Source organism: Electrophorus electricus, chromosome 12, assembly GCF_041902795.1.
Source record: "Electrophorus electricus isolate QZ-2024a chromosome 12, ASM4190279v1, whole genome shotgun sequence".
Lineage (NCBI taxonomy): Eukaryota > Metazoa > Chordata > Actinopteri > Gymnotiformes > Gymnotidae > Electrophorus > Electrophorus electricus.
Genome location: NC_137508.1, coordinates 16,386,171 through 16,406,128, shown reverse-complemented (window position 1 = coordinate 16,406,128; position 19,958 = coordinate 16,386,171). Strand labels below are relative to the sequence as shown.

At 38.7% G+C, this 19,958-nt stretch overlaps 2 protein-coding genes across 9 annotated transcripts in view; both read left to right on the top strand.

Annotated features, from left to right (window-relative positions):
* The first annotated feature begins 415 nt into the window (after positions 1-415).
* tsnax (translin-associated factor X) lies at positions 416-8,231 on the top strand. Its single transcript, XM_027028277.3, has 6 exons — positions 416-809; positions 955-1,047; positions 1,874-1,988; positions 2,569-2,699; positions 6,778-6,899; positions 7,546-8,231. The coding sequence occupies exons 1-6, from the start codon at positions 794-796 to the stop codon at positions 7,921-7,923; spliced, it is 855 nt and encodes a 284-aa protein (XP_026884078.1). The 5' UTR covers positions 416-793; the 3' UTR covers positions 7,924-8,231.
* A 3,133-nt stretch (positions 8,232-11,364) lies between these two features.
* The window catches only part of disc1 (DISC1 scaffold protein), a 38,215-nt gene continuing 29,621 nt past the window's right edge, over positions 11,365-19,958 (top strand). For 3 of the 8 annotated variants that reach the window (XM_081724465.1, XM_081724464.1, XM_081724468.1), the window contains exons 1-3: positions 11,365-12,078; positions 14,157-15,049; positions 15,162-15,231. In XM_081724465.1, the coding sequence (XP_081580591.1) occupies positions 11,985-12,078; positions 14,157-15,049; positions 15,162-15,231 (1,057 nt within the window). In that variant the 5' untranslated portion in view covers positions 11,365-11,984. The remainder of the gene's footprint in view (positions 12,079-14,156; positions 15,050-15,161; positions 15,232-19,958) is intronic. The other 5 variants (XM_081724466.1, XM_027027132.3, XM_027027142.3 and 2 more) reach the window with 3 other exon arrangements.

The following is a 19,958-nucleotide window of genomic DNA, read 5'->3' as shown; positions in this document are numbered from 1 at the left end:
GTATCATAAGAGCAAATATTTACTACCCTCCTGCTACGAATGTATCCCAGATGTAAGCATTAAAACTGCGAGACGCTTTCACTATAGTATAAACACAAGCAGTGTCTACTAGGTAATGTTGCGCATCAGTAAAATACTTCAGGCAAATGTAAGTGCATGGGAGAAAAGCTGTTTTCTCGCATTCTGAGTGCATTCGATTCTGTAATGAAAACAGTAGTTTGTTGTTCATTTCTGCTTGCTTTTCGTGAGACTCATGAAGCACAAAATACAACTTTAAATTAAAAATATCGCAGCTGGCAACGCTTTATGAACAGACAGGAATAATATCTTCTGCGAGAAGTAGTGTTCCCTCTTCAAAAGGTCAAACTAGTTACAGGCTACGCACTTGCGCACAGTATGTAATACGTCACCAAAGTGTGTAATTCTGTACACTTAGCGTAAGTGTGAACGAATGAGAAAGGGCTTTGGTTAAATTCGTCGTATATATTACGGGTTTTGAAGGCAAAGGAAAATAGCTAGTTAGATACTAACCCGTCCACCATACTTTGGTAATTGCTGTTCATTCTGAATTAATAAGTATAATTAATTTGTGTATTTATGTGCAGCTATTACAACAAACATATGTTTATAATAGTTAGCTTCGTATGTGAATGGAGTCTTGAACCAGTACCTCCTAGCCAGGTAGCTAAGCTAGCTAGCTAACATTTTTTTCTCCAATCGTGGGTGTAACAACAAGGCACAAATACTTGAACCCCAGATTTAAAGGCATTGCAAAATATTTTCTCCAAGGGAAATGAGTAAAAGAGAAGGTAACATGAGCTTTTTATTTTTTCAGTAATGTTGATAGCTAACGCTAGATAGCTTGGTTACTAGTAAAGCTGAAGTTGAGATCATAGCTAAAGCACTCGGCAAATATTATTGAAATGGAGCTAGCTAACTTGAAATTTCTTTCAGGTGATGGGGGCGGCAGAAAACGGAAGACAGAGTCAGTACAGAAAACAGATTATTCTATAAATACGTCTTCTCTTCTGATTGCCGCATTCAAAGGTAAAGCCCATCTTTTAGTACAGCACAAGCGGTACTTGAAAGATAGCTAGGATAATCACGTTAGCAAGTCTGTCAAATCTAATGTGACAGCTTCGTTAGACAGGGACACTGCTGATTATCTGTTAATATGTAATATCTACGTGGATCTCGATTTCTGTGTGGTTGCGTAGCAGTAGCTACCCCACAGTTTCCAGATACGAACAAAGCCCCAGACGTCACTAATTATCCTAGGGCCAATTCAGTCTTTAGCTCATCTCGTTGGCGTATTTAAGATACTAGTTTTGGCACTAAATAATATAGGTAAAAGTGAATATGCATATTATATTGTTCTCTACACTTAATATACACTTGCTGGTAATCTGTATAAAGGGTTGTGCATTGCTAGATTAGATATTGCATTTTGTTTGCAATAAATGTGATGCTGTTTTTTGCAAAAGTATTTTTAATAAAAGGACTGGTACAGATAGAAATTATAATTGTTATAAAATATGTAAAACATTATTGTAATTGTAATGTTTTAATATTATGGTACCTGAATCTTGAGTACATTTTAAAAAGCTGCACAAGTCATGGTAAAAAAAAAGAAGGGATCTGCTTTGGAAAGCTCTGAAATAATTTAATTCCTTTATCCATACAATATACAAATAGTAAATGCACCTGCTCTAGCTCATTCTGGCCTTGTCAGCTTGTCACTAACAGTAAGGTGTGACTCACGGGTTTTATTTTTCCATCTTTTTTCTAGCTATTTCTCTGTAAGTAAGAAGCTATATCACCCTCTGCTGCAGAGATCTTGTTATTCAGTTTACTGTTTTCTTTTTGCTGACAGTGTTTCAACAAGAACTCGACACCAAACATGACAAATATGAGCGCCTGGTCAAATTGAGTCGAGACATCACGATTGAGAGCAAAAGAACAATATTCTTGCTGCACAGAGTGACAAGGTAGGACATGGTAAGATTACAGTGTATGGAAATGTCATTAGAGATGCACCCTGAATACCCCTCTGCCCTATCCCCACTGAATCAGTTAAGTTAATCAGAATGCCATTTTAAGAAAACCATGTTAATATAAAGTTAGATCCAAATTGCTGAGCTGAAGTTGTTTTACCCTAGAAGTTTTGTCTGTCACTTTGGATGTAACATTATTTGGGAAACGGTTTTGCCTATGGCTGCGTAATATATCCATGTTAGTCATTATCATGGTATATAGCTGATATCTAGAAGGTAATGCATAACATGTAAGTGTTTTTTTTTTTTTAGTTAGAACAGTGCTATCCATCCACTTTGAGTTATAACATGTGACAGAACTTTCTGATTCTGAACTGAGACTCAATTTAGATGATGATTATGATGATGCTGATATTCCTGGTTACTTTCTGATTCTAGCATTGATTTTGATATGTATCTTGTCCATAGCATTAACCGTGAATGTGAACCTGTTCTTGGAGGGGAACAAATGTATAAATTTGTTTGTAACTGAATGACAGTAAGAGTAAGAATCTTGTACTGGACTGAACAACAGTGTACCCAATGTGGAAGAGGTGTTGAATGAGGCAGATGTCAAACTGGATGCTGTGAGGCAGAAGGTTGGTCAAATAGCTGAGGAGCTCAGAGGAGAAGATCTCTACCAGTTCCACAAAGCATTCACATCAGGTTAGTCACATCACAGAAACACCAGAATGTAGAATCATGACCTCATGACACAAATTTGTCTGTGGTTGTACCACATAACCAAGTTATTTGCTTTATGTTTTCATATAGAACTTTAAACAACTGTGTACTTGTTATTTTGCTTGTTTGCACTTTCACAAAGTGAAAAATCTATAAAAACTCAAATGATGAAAAGTGCAGACATGGAAATATTGTACACCCATCAGCTACTTCATTACAAATAATTATAACCATTCTTTAGGTCTGTTGTGATCATACACAATCTTTCATTTTTCTGTATATAGGAGTTCTACTGGCTGGATATGTTCAGCCAACTCAGCAGTGACATTAATACATGCCTATATTCTATAATTGTATGCTTATAAAATGCACAAATATGTGTGCCTAATAAAGTGGCCAGTGAGTAGATATTGCAATATCTCTAACTTAACTGCCTTATTTAACATTTCACATATTGTTGAAATGCATTCAAATGTTGCTGGCATTCCTCTTCAAATTAAATTACTACACATATATTACTGTAACTGCTGATTTACTGCATGACAAGTATTGTAGTATGCTGTGTGTCAGTGCCCTTGTGTCTGGCTTTTATGTACAGTTATGTGCAAAAATAATAGCAGTCGAACATCACTGTGTTTAATTGCTGATTTTTGCAGAAAAGATAATACAACATGGGGGAAAAAAATCATGACAAGGTGTAGCCGAGTAATGGGCAACCAACAGAATCAACAGTCTTGACATGCACGCTGCTAATTGGGTGTAATTGATTCATTTAATGAGTCTGACTCAGGTTTGAGCTTAGGTGTTGAGCTACAACTTTTTCTAGGATCTTGGAAATAAATGCAAAGTTTGAGATCGGTCTGTACTTTGACACATGACAGCTGAGGTTAGATTTTTTTTGATAAGTGGTCTGATTTACTGCTAATTTTAATTATTTGGGTATGTAGCCTATGTTCAAGGAGGAGTTTATTAAATTTAGTAAAGGATCAATTACTTCAGGTAGAATTTCCTTAAGAAAGTGTGTTGTCAGTAAATCTAGTAAGCAAGTGGAAGATTTTGAGCGTAAGATCAGAGGTGAACGTTCAGGCTCTTGGATAGGACTAAGGGGTTCTAGAGTCTTTTTTTGGTTTGGTTCTTCTGTTCTCCAAGTAGCTGCTTTCTGCATTACTAAATCATCATCTGGCACATCTTCATATATGCCCTGCTGCACATAATCCTGCATAGCTTTATATGAAGTATAGAGTGTCACATTTGTCTTTAATGTTCACACTAATCTTTCAAGCCTTCATTTTGTAATTCTAAAGTGGTTTAGTAGAGCTGGCCTCTTGTGTTGCCATGATAACTCACCTTGGTATCATCTGTTTACATAGATTACAGTCTTATCAAAGTCTTGGAGAGTCTCAATTTCTTCTGGGATTTCTTTATACTTATAACAATGCCCAGTGACTCTAGCTCCCAGAATGCATGCAACTGTTTTAGAGATTTGAGATTATTTGAGATTCCTTATTTAGAATGAAGTGCATACATGTGGCTTGCAACATATTAGACAATTAAACTGGGCCCTGCACAGTCCAGCCAAAAGTACACTGTACAATTATTAGGCAAGAGACATAAGATGAAACATCTGGGCCAAGACTGATTTTTCAAAGGCAGATTTTTCAAAGGTTTTGTGGACTGATGAGATGAGAGTAACTCTTGATTGACCAGATTGATGGGCCCATGGCTGGATCAGTAACGGGCACAGAGCTCCACTTCGACTCAGATGCCAGCAAATTGGAGGTGGGGTCCTGCTATGGGCTGGTATTATTGAAGATGGGCTAGTTGGACCTTTTCAGATTGAAGATGGACTCAAAATCAACCCCCAAACCTACTGCCAGTTTTTTGAAGACACTTTCCTAAAACTGGTACAGGAAAAAGTCTGCATATTTCAAGAAGACCATGATTTCTGTGCAGGACAATGCTCCATCACATGCATCGAAGTACTCCACTACGTGGCTAGCCAGTAAAGCCTTAAAGATGAAAGAATCGTGACATGGCCCCCTTCCTCGACTGGCCTAAACCCTATTGAGAACTTGTGGGCCGTTCTTAAACGGGAAATTTACAGTGGCGGAAACCAGCACAGCTGTTTGAACAGTGTGTGTGTGTATGTATATGTGTGTGTGTGTGTGTATGTGTGTGTGTGTGTATGTATGTGTGTGTGTGTGTATGTGTGTGTGTGTGTGTGCGTATGTATATGTGTGTGTGTGTGTGTGTGTGTGTGTATATATGTGTGTGTGTGTGTATGTATGTGTATGTATGTGTGTATTCAAAATTGTAGTAAAGTACACCGAGATTCCAGAGAAACAGAATGTTTTGGACAGTGGTCCTTGATCATCTGTGTAAGCAGAATGCTTCTGAATTTGTAGTAGGAAGAGCCAGTTTATGTATGAAAAAGTAGATGTTTAAATCATAACATTCGTTACATGGGGTTCTAAAGTTCCCAGTGTAGATGGGTTCTCTGAGTACAGCAGTAGTCTGACCTCTGCCTGAAATCAACAAATTTAGCATGCCTCAGGATCAACTCCTGGAGTGGTAGCTTGTCTACACCATATCGATCCTCCTTGAGAAAGGTTATGGCTTCTAAATCGAATATCTTCACATCCTAAGGTGTATTCTTTCCTGCCTCCAGGAGAGTTCTCAGTGCATTCAATGTAGAAAACCCAACATTCAACATTTCATCTGCAAGAAGGATTGTTATATTCTACATTTTGTAAGGTTATTACACAAAATCCCTCCCCCCCCTAAAAAAATCGTGTTGTTTTTTTTTGTTTAGTTTAGTTTATTTATTTATTTATTTATTTGAAGCACCTTGTGATTTGGAACTCGTGATTAGCAAGCAGTAAATTATCCACTAGATGGTGCTACTCAGGGCAGATACAAAAGGAGTACTATGCCACTGTGGTGTTTCGCCTCACCTTGTCTTTACACAACATAATTGTGCTTGCGTTCATCAAGTGATTTTCCTGAAATTATAATTTAGTATGTGATGCAAAATTAATATTAAATATATTACTAACAAAAAAATAACAGTTAAAGCCACAGGTTTGTGTTCAGGCACTCTGAAGGTTACAAATGTTCATCAAAAATTTAGTGTAGTGAGCAATGGATGGATGAAAAGGAACAAAACACCTAATGGATGGTTTGCCCTTATTTATGTAGTTGATATCAAAAACATTGTGGCTTGTAAGGTCTATGGCATCAGAAATCTTGGATCAGACATTCTTGATGAATGGCACTATTTTTATTTTTTTATTTTTTGTCATACCTGATCATGTCGTAAGTATATGGAGGGCTCTTGTCTCTGCTGGACTTTGTTTATAGTAGTGAACGTTGGTAGTACTAATAAATCATAAACAAATATATTTATTTATGCTGGCCTTAGTTGTCATTACTAACTGACAATTTCAAGTTTAAAAACCTAATTGAAAAATCTACAAGTGAAAAAACGACAATAACACGTTTGCTAGTCTTAACTACAATAACACGTTTACTAGTTTGCGAGTCGTAAGCTGATTCAGCACACAGTAGGTTTAGATTACTTGTCACAAATTTAGTATTTTGAGACACTAATATCCTCACAATTCACAGACTCTAGTGAGGTTTGGGAGAAAAATGTACATAGGACATTTTTGTTTACCACAGGGTACGACAGATCGATTTTCCAAAAATTTCATTAATTTTTCTTATTGACACAAAAGCATTAGACACAGACTACCTAATATGGGCACAGGCGCATGGTGCCAATGACACAATGATGACACTTTTTCATAAATTTGATTGTTTATTAAATAAGGTCAGTAAGTGAAATGTAAGGAACCTTACTCCTTAATTCAGTATAGCAGGGCACTTTCTTTATACATAGATACAAGTTCAAGTATAGATAGATTTTATGTGCCTACACCTTTCCATACATGACACTTGATGCCTGTTAATGCTCCTTCACTTATTGAAAATCATGATTAGGTGATGTTATAGGATAATCATACTATTGTAAAAATAAATCTCTCTCTTTCTCTGTAAGGGGTTCAGGAATATGTAGAGGCTGTGTCCTTCCATCATTTCATCAAACATCGCACTCTGATCAGTTTAGAGGAGATCAATGCACGCCTTGTATTCATGAGACATGAGAAGATGGACACAAAGGTTGGTGACTCTTAATGGAAATAAAAGAGACAGGAGAGTGTGGTGTGCAATTGTCTTAGAATTGAATAAGGATTTTACAGATGTTTTAATGTTAATGCTTACTAGTTTTTCTTAGGATTTGAAAGCTATTCAATAAAACTATTTGCTGCTATTTCTTTTCACCTTAAAAATATGTTTTGATGTAAACATAGCTTATGCATTATCACTCTATTTGAAAGTAGCCTCTCTACATTTTCATATGTGTTCTGGATCGCACTTAAAACTCCATTTGTTCCCTCTATTTTAAGATACTACAGTGGCTGTCTACAATGGCTGCTGACATTATTCTATGTAAATAATTGCATGAAGGCTAAAATAGCTTAAAACATATTACACATCTTGATTTCTCTTTACCCTTAAGGGTTTTTATGTATTCTCTTTTGTTTATCCTGATGGTTTTAACTTAGAGACTATTTTACATTGTTGTACTAACTGATGTCTTTTCAAATTAAGCTATGCCTGCAAATGCTTCACCTATTTACTTTGTTTCAAGTGAAATATCTATGCTCTGCCTATATTGTTTGCTCTTGAAATGTGGCTCTTGTTTTACGAAATACAAGAAAATATATTTTATTATTCAGATTTTCATTGTTTAACTTCTTTGCAGGTAGGTGCTGAGGTTTTGTGGCCAGGCACCTGTGTCTTGACCTTCCAGGTCACACACACTGATTATCTGCTGGGTGTGGCAGATCTGACGGGTGAGCTGATGCGTATGTGCATCAGCAGTGTCGGAAATGGTGATATGGACACGCCCTTTGAGCTTAGCAACTTCTTGCGGGAGATTCACGATGGGTTCTCTTATATTGGTAACACAGGTCCATATGAAGTGTCCAAAAAGCTTCATACTCTCCGACAGAGTCTTAGCAAGGTTGAAGATGCTTGCTATACACTTAAAGTGCGTGGTTCAGAGATCCCCAAACACATGCTTGCTGATGTTTTCTCCAGCAGGACAGCACTGATGGACCAAGATGAAGGAGTGCCTTAAAGAAGTTAAGGTAGTTAGGCATTTGCTTTTCAAATATGCATATGGATTTTCTTGTTTTGTTTTTTGTTTTGAGATTGCTCTGACATGAATGTGTTTAGGTCTCTTCAAGCATTGTTTACTTTAAAGTTCCTTAACTGTAGCATGAATTTATTCTGAATTGCTTCTTTCTTGTGTCCTACCAATGCATAATCAGCTTTTCTCTGCTTACCAACTCCGCTGTCCCACTATGCCTCAAAGTTGGAAGTAATTTACCACAATTTTTTTTGAAAGTGGTTTCAAATATGTTAATAAACTGTACTTGGTTATTAGCTGGTGTCTTGCTTATGTCACTTTCAGTTGCTTTGAAAATGGCATTGTTACCAACATGACAGAAGTCCTTTGTCACTTTCTTGTATTATCATGGTCAGTTAATCACAGGCCTACCTCTTTGTTGTCAGAACACATGCAAACTTATTTGCAGTAAATGTCTATTCCAACTCCATGTTTGTTCCAACAGCTGTTTATCTACACAGTTAACAGTTAATCTGATCTTTTGTGCACTGGTTTTGGCCCATCTTGCCAATGCTCTGGTGCAGTGTATGCAACCATAGTTAATCTTGCGCTATAATAAAGTTGGATTTTGAATAATGTGCTTGTATGTGCACATGTATGTGATCAGTAATCAGTGCAGCATAAGCCCATGAAATCATGAATAAGCCCCCAAACGGATCTTTTCTGTTTGTCCTATGTGCTTATTTGTATGGATGTGTTTAGCAATAAATAATTTCTGCACAAATAAAATATTGTCACTATTTAAATTTAGCATTTGATAGAATAGGCCAATTGGAAACAATTAGATGAGCTACTTCTTATTTACTATGTTAATATATATCACTATTTTAATTTCTTTTATACAATTACAAAGCACATTTAAAAACAACAGTTGACTAAAGTGCTGTACAGTCAAATTTGGCAAAAACGTAAGTAGAGCAATAATACACAAAGACCAGTTTAAACTACATACAAGAAAAATAGAAGAAAATAACACAATAAAACAAAGGTTGTAATAAAAGAAGGAGCAGCTCTCATGTAAAAGCTCATTCCAGAGTTTGGGACCTATCATTGCAAAAGCTCGATCACCACTATGCTTTATCCTTGACTTGGGAATGACCAGCAGGAGATGGTCAGTGGATCTGAATGACATGGGGAGTTAATAGATGAGAATGATGTGTTGAAGCTAGGTCATTCAAAGATTTATAAGCAAATAATAAAACCTTGAATTTACAATGCATAGGAAGCCAATATGGGGAAATATGCTCATGCTTGTGAGTTCCTGTCAGAAGACAAGCTTCAGAATTCTGGACAACCGTACACATCAGACAGAGACCTGACTAATGCCAACATAAAGGACATTACACATTAATCCTTAAAAACTCATTAAATGATAAAAAGGGCTTAATCTTAGATAAAAGCCTCGGTTTGACCTCTTTAAAAAGGCTGTAGGACAAGCAAATTCATATGACTAGTGAATTCTTTTAAAAGAGAGAAACATGCTTAAACTGATTCAAAACAGCAGCTCTGCTATCTTGTGTTGCATCATAATAAGGGGGTGAAATGAGAACTCAGCAAAAAAATGTAAGAACATTTCAGAAGTATCCAAGGAGACCTTAAGACAGGTCATATTAAGGACAACATTCATATTATTAAAAGAAGTTAATACAACAAAAAAACGATATCAGAAAAATAAACAAAAAAAGTCTTCAGATTTAACAATTTTCTGATACCTACACCAGCTGTACTTTAAAATACAGCTTGTCTTTTTTACCCATTTGTGTTCAGCTCTCTTACATTCTCGTATGGCTGCACAAGTAACATAGTTCAGCCAAAATTCAGATTTAGGTTTAGAACGCATGACTCTAAATGAGGCAACAAGGTCCATAATATTTTGGCAGGTGAAAACTCATGAGATTAATTCCACAGTTAAAACAAAGGGAAGGCCATTACTGAGTCTCAACAACCACATTAAAAGCAGCAGTAACATGCAGCAGTGGAGGGATTCAGCATATGACCTCAGCAGGCTGGGGCACACGTTTTAATAATATGACATGGAAAAGAGACTTCAAACATGATCAGAAAAGGCTGAATCACATATGTTAAAACTAATAAACCACATGATAACAAAAGGTGTAGCATGCGTCTATGCTTTTGTGTATGATCAGACACACTGTACAAGATTTTAAAAATCAATATGATTTAAAAAGTCTTTGATCAGTGGCTTGGTGCAACAGCAAACATGAATATTAAAATTTCAATACATCTCAGCATATAGTACTGGATGAAACTGATTCCATTAAAACACATTCAGTTCAAAGCTAGAATAAAAATCCAATGACAATTGCTTACAATTGAAACTTTTCTTAAAAACATCCAGTAGAGCATGGGGTTTTAAATATGTGCAGTCCAGTGGTAAAAGTATTTCTATAAAACAATAAACGTAATTAGTGTTGATTAGTAATAAATATTGACTTCAGCAAATGTTTTATCATGTCCAGTGACTAACAATTATAACGGTACGCTCCCCTTCCCACTTGTCACGTGGTACGGCCCGTGACGTGCATGTGGAGTCGTCATTGTTGACGCTTTTCATCAGGACTGCCCCTTCTTTGTTGCCAACACATCTGCATCTTGTCCCTTGTCCAACACACCTGCATCTTGTTATTCGTTTCATCTATGTATATATTTAAACCCCTGTGTGCGTGTGTGTAGTTCAATGTCGGTCATCGTCCTGTTCATGGTCCTCGTGTTTGTTTAATGTGAGTGCCGTAAGCTGTATTGTTTCGTCGTGTGTAGTAAATGTCTGTCTTCATCAAGAGCCGTTTGGGCGTCCTGCTGCTGCGGCACGGGGGCTGTCACCTATTTTCATGTAGTCATATGATCTTAGTTTCAGTATATAGGTTTTAATACAATACATTAACTGACTTAGAAGACCGTGCATGATGAGAATGTGTTTGTGTTTACAGTGTACAAAGCTGTGCTGTGTTATTTGAAACGTCAAAGATGACTACTAACGAGTTCTCAGACTTCACTCAAAGCGGCATTTGTCAGAGCTGTCATGAATCTTATTTGGTGCCAACAGACCCATGATTTGTTTCGCAGAAACAGGCTGTAGCAAGTGGCTTGTTCTAGTTTGTGGCATTTAAATACCAGCAAAGATTCAGAAGTCGACCTCTTTATACACCAAAACCGTGTGTCTGTCTTTGATAAGTTTCTTATTCTTTTAAACATAAAAATCTATTTTTAGTGCCGTGTGAAAAAAAAAAAACCTCAATAATCCATTTTCTTAAACGCCTGTGTGCTAGGACGTCACACATTAACGTTGTGTAAAATTAGTAACTTCGACTGATTTCTGTTCATTGTAGTTTTATATATTAATTTCTGTTCACTGTAGTTATATCTATTAGAGCACTAGCCACTAGGTGGAGGAGAGCTTCGTGGAACCGGGAGTCAAATTCCAGCCCACGAAAGAGGAACTCTACAACATGACAAAACAGACCAAATTGCGGCGATTTCTTGTCTCTCTCTATCCCAATCAACAATTTACTTTTATATTTTATTATCTACGTGTCTTATTAATGTACTAGTTTCATTAGAGGACAAAATACTGGCATTATGATTTTTCATGTTCGTAACGGTCGTCTGGGCCCCGGAATTCAGCTATCGACAGTTCAGCGCGAGGTTGTTGACTTCATTTTTTTCCCCTCCAGTCACTGAGATTTATCTTACTTGGAGGAAGTGGAATACAAATGGCATAACCGTAAAACTTTTGAGCGGACAATAAATGTTTTATTTATTTATGTTTTAAGATACCAAACAGGCTTTATCTGTGGTTACTTTGTCGTGTTAACACTTGACGAGTTAAGAACGTTTATTTTTTTCATAGAAGAAACTGAAAAATGTAGTTGTTCCGAAAACGTCTTGAACTTCCCTATGTTGTGGAGGGCATGAGGAAACTTTTGAACACTGTCTGAAATATGAATGAACTATGCTTTTAGTATTTTACCGCTGCTGTTTAAAATAAACAAATGATGTTCGCTGGAATGGTCATATTGGATAGCAACTCAACACACAACGCTGACGGCGATTTTAAATGTGGCCGCAACTCAACAGTCAGAGAAGGTGAGTGGTTGTTATATCTATTATTAATGTAATATTGTCATTGATATGCCTCCCACTTAATGACTTGATGAAACCCATCATCGTTAAGCCTTAAATGTGGAATGTGTAGAAGATTCGCATGCATTTTTGTTATCAAAATTTACATTTGTTGTATGAATGCCATGATTCAAAATGTCCACATAAGTCTCATCCTGAACATCTAAGATTGTTCACTGAACAGCCACAAACAGGCCTACCATATAGTTAGTTCTAAACCTCATCTAACACACCGATCTGACTTGTTTAGATTTTAAGGTCTGGATTAGGTGTTTTAGATTAGAGAACAGATGTCTGCTGGAAAGATGTCCAGAATGAAAATGGATGACATTTAATACAAATTGGAGATATGTAGATATGTATAATATTTGATATTAAATATTAGTTTTATGCAAGCCTGTATTTTTTAATTACAGCTCTATGAATATATGTTTGTAAATCACAGGAAGGACAGAGAACAATATGCATCACACAATATGCAAAATTCAATTTTAGTTCTTATGTTAGATTTTCCAGATAATCTATTCCTTTGCTCTAGGTTTAAAACTCCCTAGTCCATATTCATTTTATAACTAACCTACCATTTTGAATAATCATCATGCAGTGTGAAGTTTTAGATGATTTGTGTTTGCATTGTGAGAGGAAGTGTGTTTTGATCTTTAGAGAAAGTGCCATGGAAGAATTTGCAGGAACTACACTGAGGTTTTTTGCCGTGTAGAAATGCAGCATTATACATCTGTATTGCTTTTCCTCCTAGAGTGTCTCACAACAGTATTTAAATAATATTTTGATGATTTCAACAATGTGTGTATTTGGCTCAATGACTATTGGACTTATCTCCATGAGTTTTAACGTGCCAAATTTACAATAGAAGTAAATGTAGACTTTCAGGTCTAAAACACTTCTATTAATGTATAGAACATTCAGACATAATGCTAGGAATATTTACAAAAGAAAGGTAAATTCACAAAGGAAACATATTCTGCTTGTGAAACATGACTATCAGAGCCTCCATTATTTATTTTTATTTTTTGGGATCTCAACTTTTTTAACCAGTACTAGTACTAGGGACATTTGGTGGTGCTGACGCTGACCCTTAAAAATTCTTTATCATTTCCTATAGCGCAGCTAATAATGAAACACTGTTTCAAGTTACAGCAGCACTGGTTACCATGGCCATGCTTTTAATAAGACAGGGAGACACAATATTCTTTAGTAATCCAGAGAATAGTTTGACAGGCAGCTACAGAAGGGTGAATTCACAACAAGCCATGCATTATAAGATTTTAACACTAACTGCTGTGGAAGCAGGAAACTGCCAGATGGATTGTGCAGTAAATCACACATATGGTGAGAGTGAAATGATAAGACATCTTAAATGATATCACATTAAGGTGCTTTTACAAGGTGGGTGGTTGTCAGTTTACCTGTCAGGGTTCATGATATGTCACTTGTAGAATTTCATAATTACAGGTGTTTTGAATGGATAAGAACTCCTTTGAAGGATTTATTGGCATGTAAATGCTCTATATTTATATAAATGCACTTTATTTATATAGTGCTTTTTACAACAGCTATTGTCACAAAGCAGCTTTACACATATTCAAATCTAAGCCCCCAGTGAGCAAGCCAAAGGTGACGGTGGCAAGGAAAAACTCAGAGCTTGAGGAAGAAACCTTGAGAGGAACCAAGACTTGGTGGTGGGGGTGGGGGGGGGGGGTTCTAGGACCCTTAAATTAATGAAATGCCACTGCTAAACTAATTACATGACTTTGTAGTTTATGATAGGTGGATAAGGCAGTTTTTAAAATGGGAGGATTAGAAGAGTGAGATACAGTAACACAGGATTTGTAACACAGTAACTATCACTTGCTCTTATTAATTATTTTTGGAGAAAGTTTGGTTAAGAGCAAGCAAATCAAGCAATCAGATATAATGCAAGTGAGTAGCAAAGTAATCTCAAGAACAATCTCCTTTCTTCTACCACCAGTTAAGATGAAATTTGTTGTTGTAATTAAGTTCTATTATTTTCTCTTCAACAGGTGGATGTGTCATGGCAACAGAGGTAGACAATCAGGAGGCTGGGGTATATAGAAGGACAATCAGGAGGCTGGGGTATATGAGGGCAAAGGTGGACTGTGCTATGGGCTTGACTGGCAGGGATCTCAGAGATCTCCACATACAATCTGGAGCTCAGGTGTCCTGTCCTTTCACTGGTCAGATTGCTGAAGATAAAACTTTTATATTATCCAGCAATCAAGATCAACATGAAGAATGCTCTGAGGGAGATGGTCCGGAACTTGCATACCAGAATATCTATAGTCTTCTCCAGGGTGGTGACGGTCAGACAAAACCTAGCTATAAGCAAAGATCTCCCAGTGCTGTAGACTATTCGAAGAGTATTCAACCAGGTTATACTTTCAACTCCAGCTTTAGCTTCATTCAGCAGTCACTGAACATGAATATCATTTTGGATGCACACATGAATAAATGTCCTTTTCTAGTTGCAAATACAGAACCATCATTGCATGATTCAATGCCTGTTCATGCATATGGAAAAGACATTCTATCAGTAGGACAATTGCCTTTTTCTGTTACTGTTTCTGGTCAATCAGACAAGTCGCAGAAGAGCTTTTTGAATGGTGAGATTCCTGGGGTAGGACAGAATGTGCCTAGTCACAGTGGCGACAGGCATGTTTATTTGTCTGTAACATCTGACTTCCAAGACAACATGCCAGACTCAGACTTGGAGTACTTGGACACAGAGGTCACCTCCTCATTCTCAGTGAACTATTCAGATTCTACCTCTGCCTCATCAGTGACCTCTGGTTATGGGAGTACCACATCCTTTTTGGACCAGAACTGGAATGACATGCTGAAGAAGTATGAGGAAGGCCTGCAAAATTGCCTTCATGAAAATGGCATCAAGTCCAAGGTTAGTAATAGCCTTATTTACAGTGCTCAGCACTGATTATAGAGACTCTTCCTGAAAGATTGGAAAAAAGCGTGGAGGTTAAGTCATCATTGGAATATCATTTTCTTTCTAGATTGAATTAATGATGTTAAAAATTCAGATGCTTCAACAGAAGTCTGCTTTGGATGATGATTATAAAACAGGTGAGATTTCTGGATGTATGTAATATAAAATCTTAAGCACAATTTCATTATCTTTTGTAGACATTTTACTTGAGCTGGTTTGAAAGCTAAGTTGAGAACAGCATAAGATGTTGGACATAGAAATCAGATACCAAATTAACCAGTTTAAAGCTTTGTTGACTGTTTGATATCTGTAGCAGTAATGCTGGAAATGATAACAGCTGTGTTTTATTTCCTAATCTTTGCTTATCCTTTGAGGCTATTAGACAGATGCACAATCACTTGATTGTAACCTTAAAGTTCAGGCAGCTTTAGTTTTTGAAATATTATAGTACCAGGTGTGGTACTTGTGAGACTGAAGTAGTGTACAAATGTTATGGTTACATAAGGCATTGTGATTTGTAGCTGCTGTAACTTGGAGATCATCGCCCACTGGCCAATGTTTATGAATTAAATACTGACTCTAGTATTAGGATTATTTTGATACAGTATATATTTTGTAAGTGATATTAACATTTGTTCAGTTATGAGTTAGCTTCAATGGTGAGGTCTGGGGAGGGGGGGGAAGGGGGGGAGGGAATTTACCCCTTTCTTTGATTCACAGCATGAGGACATCCAGTGTGTGATGATAAATCACTGCTGTTGATCATTTTGTTTTTTGTTTTGAAATATTCAGATTTTAACTGAAACCTTTCCAAAACTTCAGCTATCCCACATGCATTTCAGTTTAATTAAGTATTATTCTGGAGAGTGGTAATTTCTTGACTTGTAATTGGAAGGTTGCTGGTTCAGGCCCCACCACTGCCAAGTTGTCACTGTTGGGTCTCTGAGCAAGACCCTTAACCCTCAATTGCTCAACTTGTACTCAATCATAATTGCAAGTTTCTAAAATAATAGAAGTAAGGGAAGAAGGAGTGATGGAGCACAGAATGTGACAGCAACTGGGTTCAGCCAAAAAGCCTTGAATTTTAACACAATCTAACACAAAGTAAGTAAATTCAGAGCCTACCTTAACCAAACAGAGGATAGTCCAATAGAAACTTTTTTTTTCTTTTTTTTTTTTACTTTAGTTCCTCCCACACTCCTTGGTGCATTGGGCAACAAGCGCTCTCCAACGGGTCCTATCAGCTGCAGCATCTCTGGCTTCGTCCAATGAGCGTATGTCAATAGTTTTTAGGTCGGCGATGAAGGTTGATCTCCAGGTGGTTTTGGGTCGACCTTGCTTTCACTTTCCTCCTGTCGGTGTCCAGTGTACAGCTGCCTTTGAGATGCGTTTGTCTGGAAGATGTAGGAGATGACCAGCGAGGCGCATTCTGCGTTCGGTGACGATTTCTTCCAGCTTCCGCAATCCACTCCATTGAAGAACTTCCTCATTGGTAATTCTGTCCTTATATGAGAGACCCAATATTCGGCGGAGGCACCGTTGATGGAAAACGTTTAGTTTCTGGGCGATCCTCTTTGTGTTTCTCCAGGTTTCACTGGCGTAAATGGCGGTTGGGATGTCGATCGTGGAGTACAGACGCATTTTGATTCCTGTATTGATTGTTGTTGAGCACCAGATGCAGCATAGACGCTGGAACACACCCGCCGCCTTTCCGATCCTACATCGAACGTCCGCTTCTGAGCCACCGTCATTATTGGATACTATGCTGCCGAGATATGTGAACTCGTCGATGTCCTCCACGGTTTGCTGCCCAATAGTTATCTGCACCTTGGTTTGACGATTCACCCGCATGACCTTGGTTTTGTCTGTGTTAATGCGCAAGCCAACCTTTTCCGCTTCGCCCTCAAGGCATGTTGTCATGGATTGCAGAGCCGGTTTTGTATTCGCTAGCAAGGCAATGTCATCTGCGAAATCGAGATCAGTGATATGAGATCCATTTGTCCAAAGGATTCCAATCACTGGGCTCATCACCTTTTTCATGACGTAGTCGACTGTGAGCAAAAAGAGAATTGGCGACAGGATACATCCTTGCTTGACTCCGGTTTCGATGTTGAAGAAGTCTGTGTAGCCATCGTCTGTCCTGACGCAGCAGCTAGAGCTGATATATAGGTTCTGGAAGACGTTGACAAACTGTTGTGGAATGCCATAGGCTCGTAAGATTTTCCACAAGGAGCCCCTGTGGACGCTATCAAAAGCCTTTTTGAAGTCGATAAAGTTGATGAGCAGGGGGCGCTGGAATTCGATGCACTGTTCAATGATATTACGAAGCGTGTAAATCTGCTCACTGCATGATCAGGCCGCTCTGAATCCGGCTTGCTCTTCCTGGAGAATTTCGTCCACTGCTTGTTGTAGGCGCCGTAATAGAACGCTGCAGAAGACTTTCCCAGGAACCGAGAGGAGTGTAATGCCCCGCCAATTGTTGCAGTCAGCGGTATTGCCTTTCTTGGGGAGTTTAACGATTACTCCTTTCCTCCAGTCACTTGGGATGCTCTGATCTTGCCAGCACTTGTTGAACAGCACTGTGAGGGTGTTTGCAATTGCGTCTCCACCGTGCTTTAGCATTTCCGGTGCTATCTCGTTTAGGCCGGGTGCTTTGTTGGCTTTGAGTGTTCAAATAGCCACCTTAGTTTCCTCGATAGTGATTAGATCAAGATTAACTACCAGGTCTGGAGGTGGCGATGTGGCGCCAAAGTCATAGGTGTTGGCAGGGGTGGGCTGGTTCAAGGTTTCCTTGAAGTGTTCTATCCAGCACGCGTCTTGTTCTTCTCTGGTGAGCAGAAACACCCCGTCCTTGTTTTTGATGGGTGCACTTGAGTTGCTCCATGCCCCAGTCAACTCTCGTACAATGCGGTACAGCGTCTTATTGTCATTCTTGCTAGCCGCCTCGTGCTTCGGCTCCTTTGCATTCCAACCATGCCGCCTTGTCAGATTTGCAGCTTCGTTTGACTGCCCTATCCAGTTGCCAATATTGCTCTGCTGTGGTTTCCTTGTCAGGGTCAGCTTTTGTCTGTTCGCGTCGGCATTTTGCGATTTTTCCTTTCGTCAATCAGGCTCCAAGTTGGGTCCCGTATCCAACATTCTTTCTGTGTCCCGCATCAGCGACCCACAGTTTCCTTTACCGTTTCTATGACTGCTTGTTTGAATGCCATCCAGTATTCGTTGATGTCGCCTGCATCTTGGAGTAGCTCGAACCGATTTCTCAACTCCAGTTGGTATTGTTTGACCGCGGCAGGTTCTTTCAGCTTCTCCACAGCATAAGGACGTTGGCGTTGCTTTTGTTCCCTCCGTTTGAGCCGTAACCGAATTGAGGATCGTACGAGATAATGGTCTGATCCAACATACGCTCCGCGATAGGCTCTGACGTCCAACAGTGCTGAACGCCATCGCCGAGAGATACAGATAGTCAATTTCATTCTATGTGGCTCCATCCGGCAATCGCCAGGTTTTCTTATGGATGTTTGTGTCGGAAGTATGTGTTACCAATGCAAAAATTGTTCATATTGCTAAAGGATAGAAGTCGTTCACCATTATCGTTGGTCTGTCGCCCCGAACTGTGTGGACCAATGATGTTTTCTAAGCCATGACGGTTGTCGGTAATTTGCGCATTGAAATCACCGATAAGAAGTTTAACGTTATGGGTCGGGATTTCATCAATGGTGTCTTGTAGCAGTCCGTAGAACGTATCCTTCTGATCGTCATCGGAGTCTTCGGTTGGAACGTATACTTGGATGATGGAAGTTTTAGCGTGTCTTGATTGAAATCGTGCCATGATGATGCTATCGTTGACAGGTTTCCATTCAAGCAGTGCACATGATGCCTTTTTACTAAGCACCAATCCGACACCATGAATATGGTGCTCCTCATGTCCTGAATACAGGAATGACTTGCCATCACTTACGATCTTTCCCGATCCAGTCCAACGCATTTCGGAGACGCCCAATATGTCAAGATTGTAATTGTCAAATTCATGTAGAAGCTGGGCGAGTTTCCCACCTTCACAGAGAGTTCTAACGTTCCAGGTGCCTAATTTGGAAATCATTTTTGCATTGAAGGTTCCGGTCTGCATTGGGCGTTGGACACCCTCGCGGATTTGCTCCAGCACCGTCATCAAGTTAGAGCCAGGTCCTCTTTGCTGATGGGATCGTTTAGAATATTCACTTGTTGTTTCCGTAGCGGTAGAAGTTTTTACAGGGCCTGGTTGCTGCCCCGGCGCCTAACCCTCCTCCTTTCACATCCGGCGCTTGGGAACCGGCAATGGCGGAGTTGTCCAATAGAAAAACCAAAGCATATTAAAATCTGATGTTAGTCATCCTAATTTATCAGTTCAGTAAATGTTGTCTGCCCCCCAATTCACACCTAGGGCCAAGCCAAAACTACACCTGTAGCAAGTAATTACATATAACAGCAAACCAGTTCAGACAAGAAGCTTTGAATATAACAGAATCTAAGGCAAAAGTAAGTAAACTCTGAGCTCATCTTAATCAGTCAGAGGATCGTCTTAGAGGAAAAACTAAAGCACATTAAAATCTGAAGCAAGAGTTGTCCCAATTTCACAGTTCAGTAAGTGCTGTGTCTGCCACCCAATTCACAGTTGGCACGTAGTTAATAATATTTCAATGTGCACTCTACAGGTTATTACTGAATAGATATCACAAGTCAAAATGTTTTGAATGGTAATTTCCAGTGGTGAGCCATCAGGGCTCCAAGGCTATCTCAGTGACTATGAGCATTACCCTTGGCTCACAGCCTCTGAGCAGCACTGCAAATTGTATTGCTGGGAATTGGATGAATATTTGGAGCCACA

Coding starts and splice junctions, on each gene's coding strand:
- tsnax (XM_027028277.3), top strand. Junction 1,989..2,568: donor TTGCTGCACAGAGTGACAAG/GTAGGACATGGT, acceptor ACTGAACAACAG/TGTACCCAATGTGGAAGAGG. Junction 6,900..7,545: donor ATGAGAAGATGGACACAAAG/GTTGGTGACTCT, acceptor ACTTCTTTGCAG/GTAGGTGCTGAGGTTTTGTG.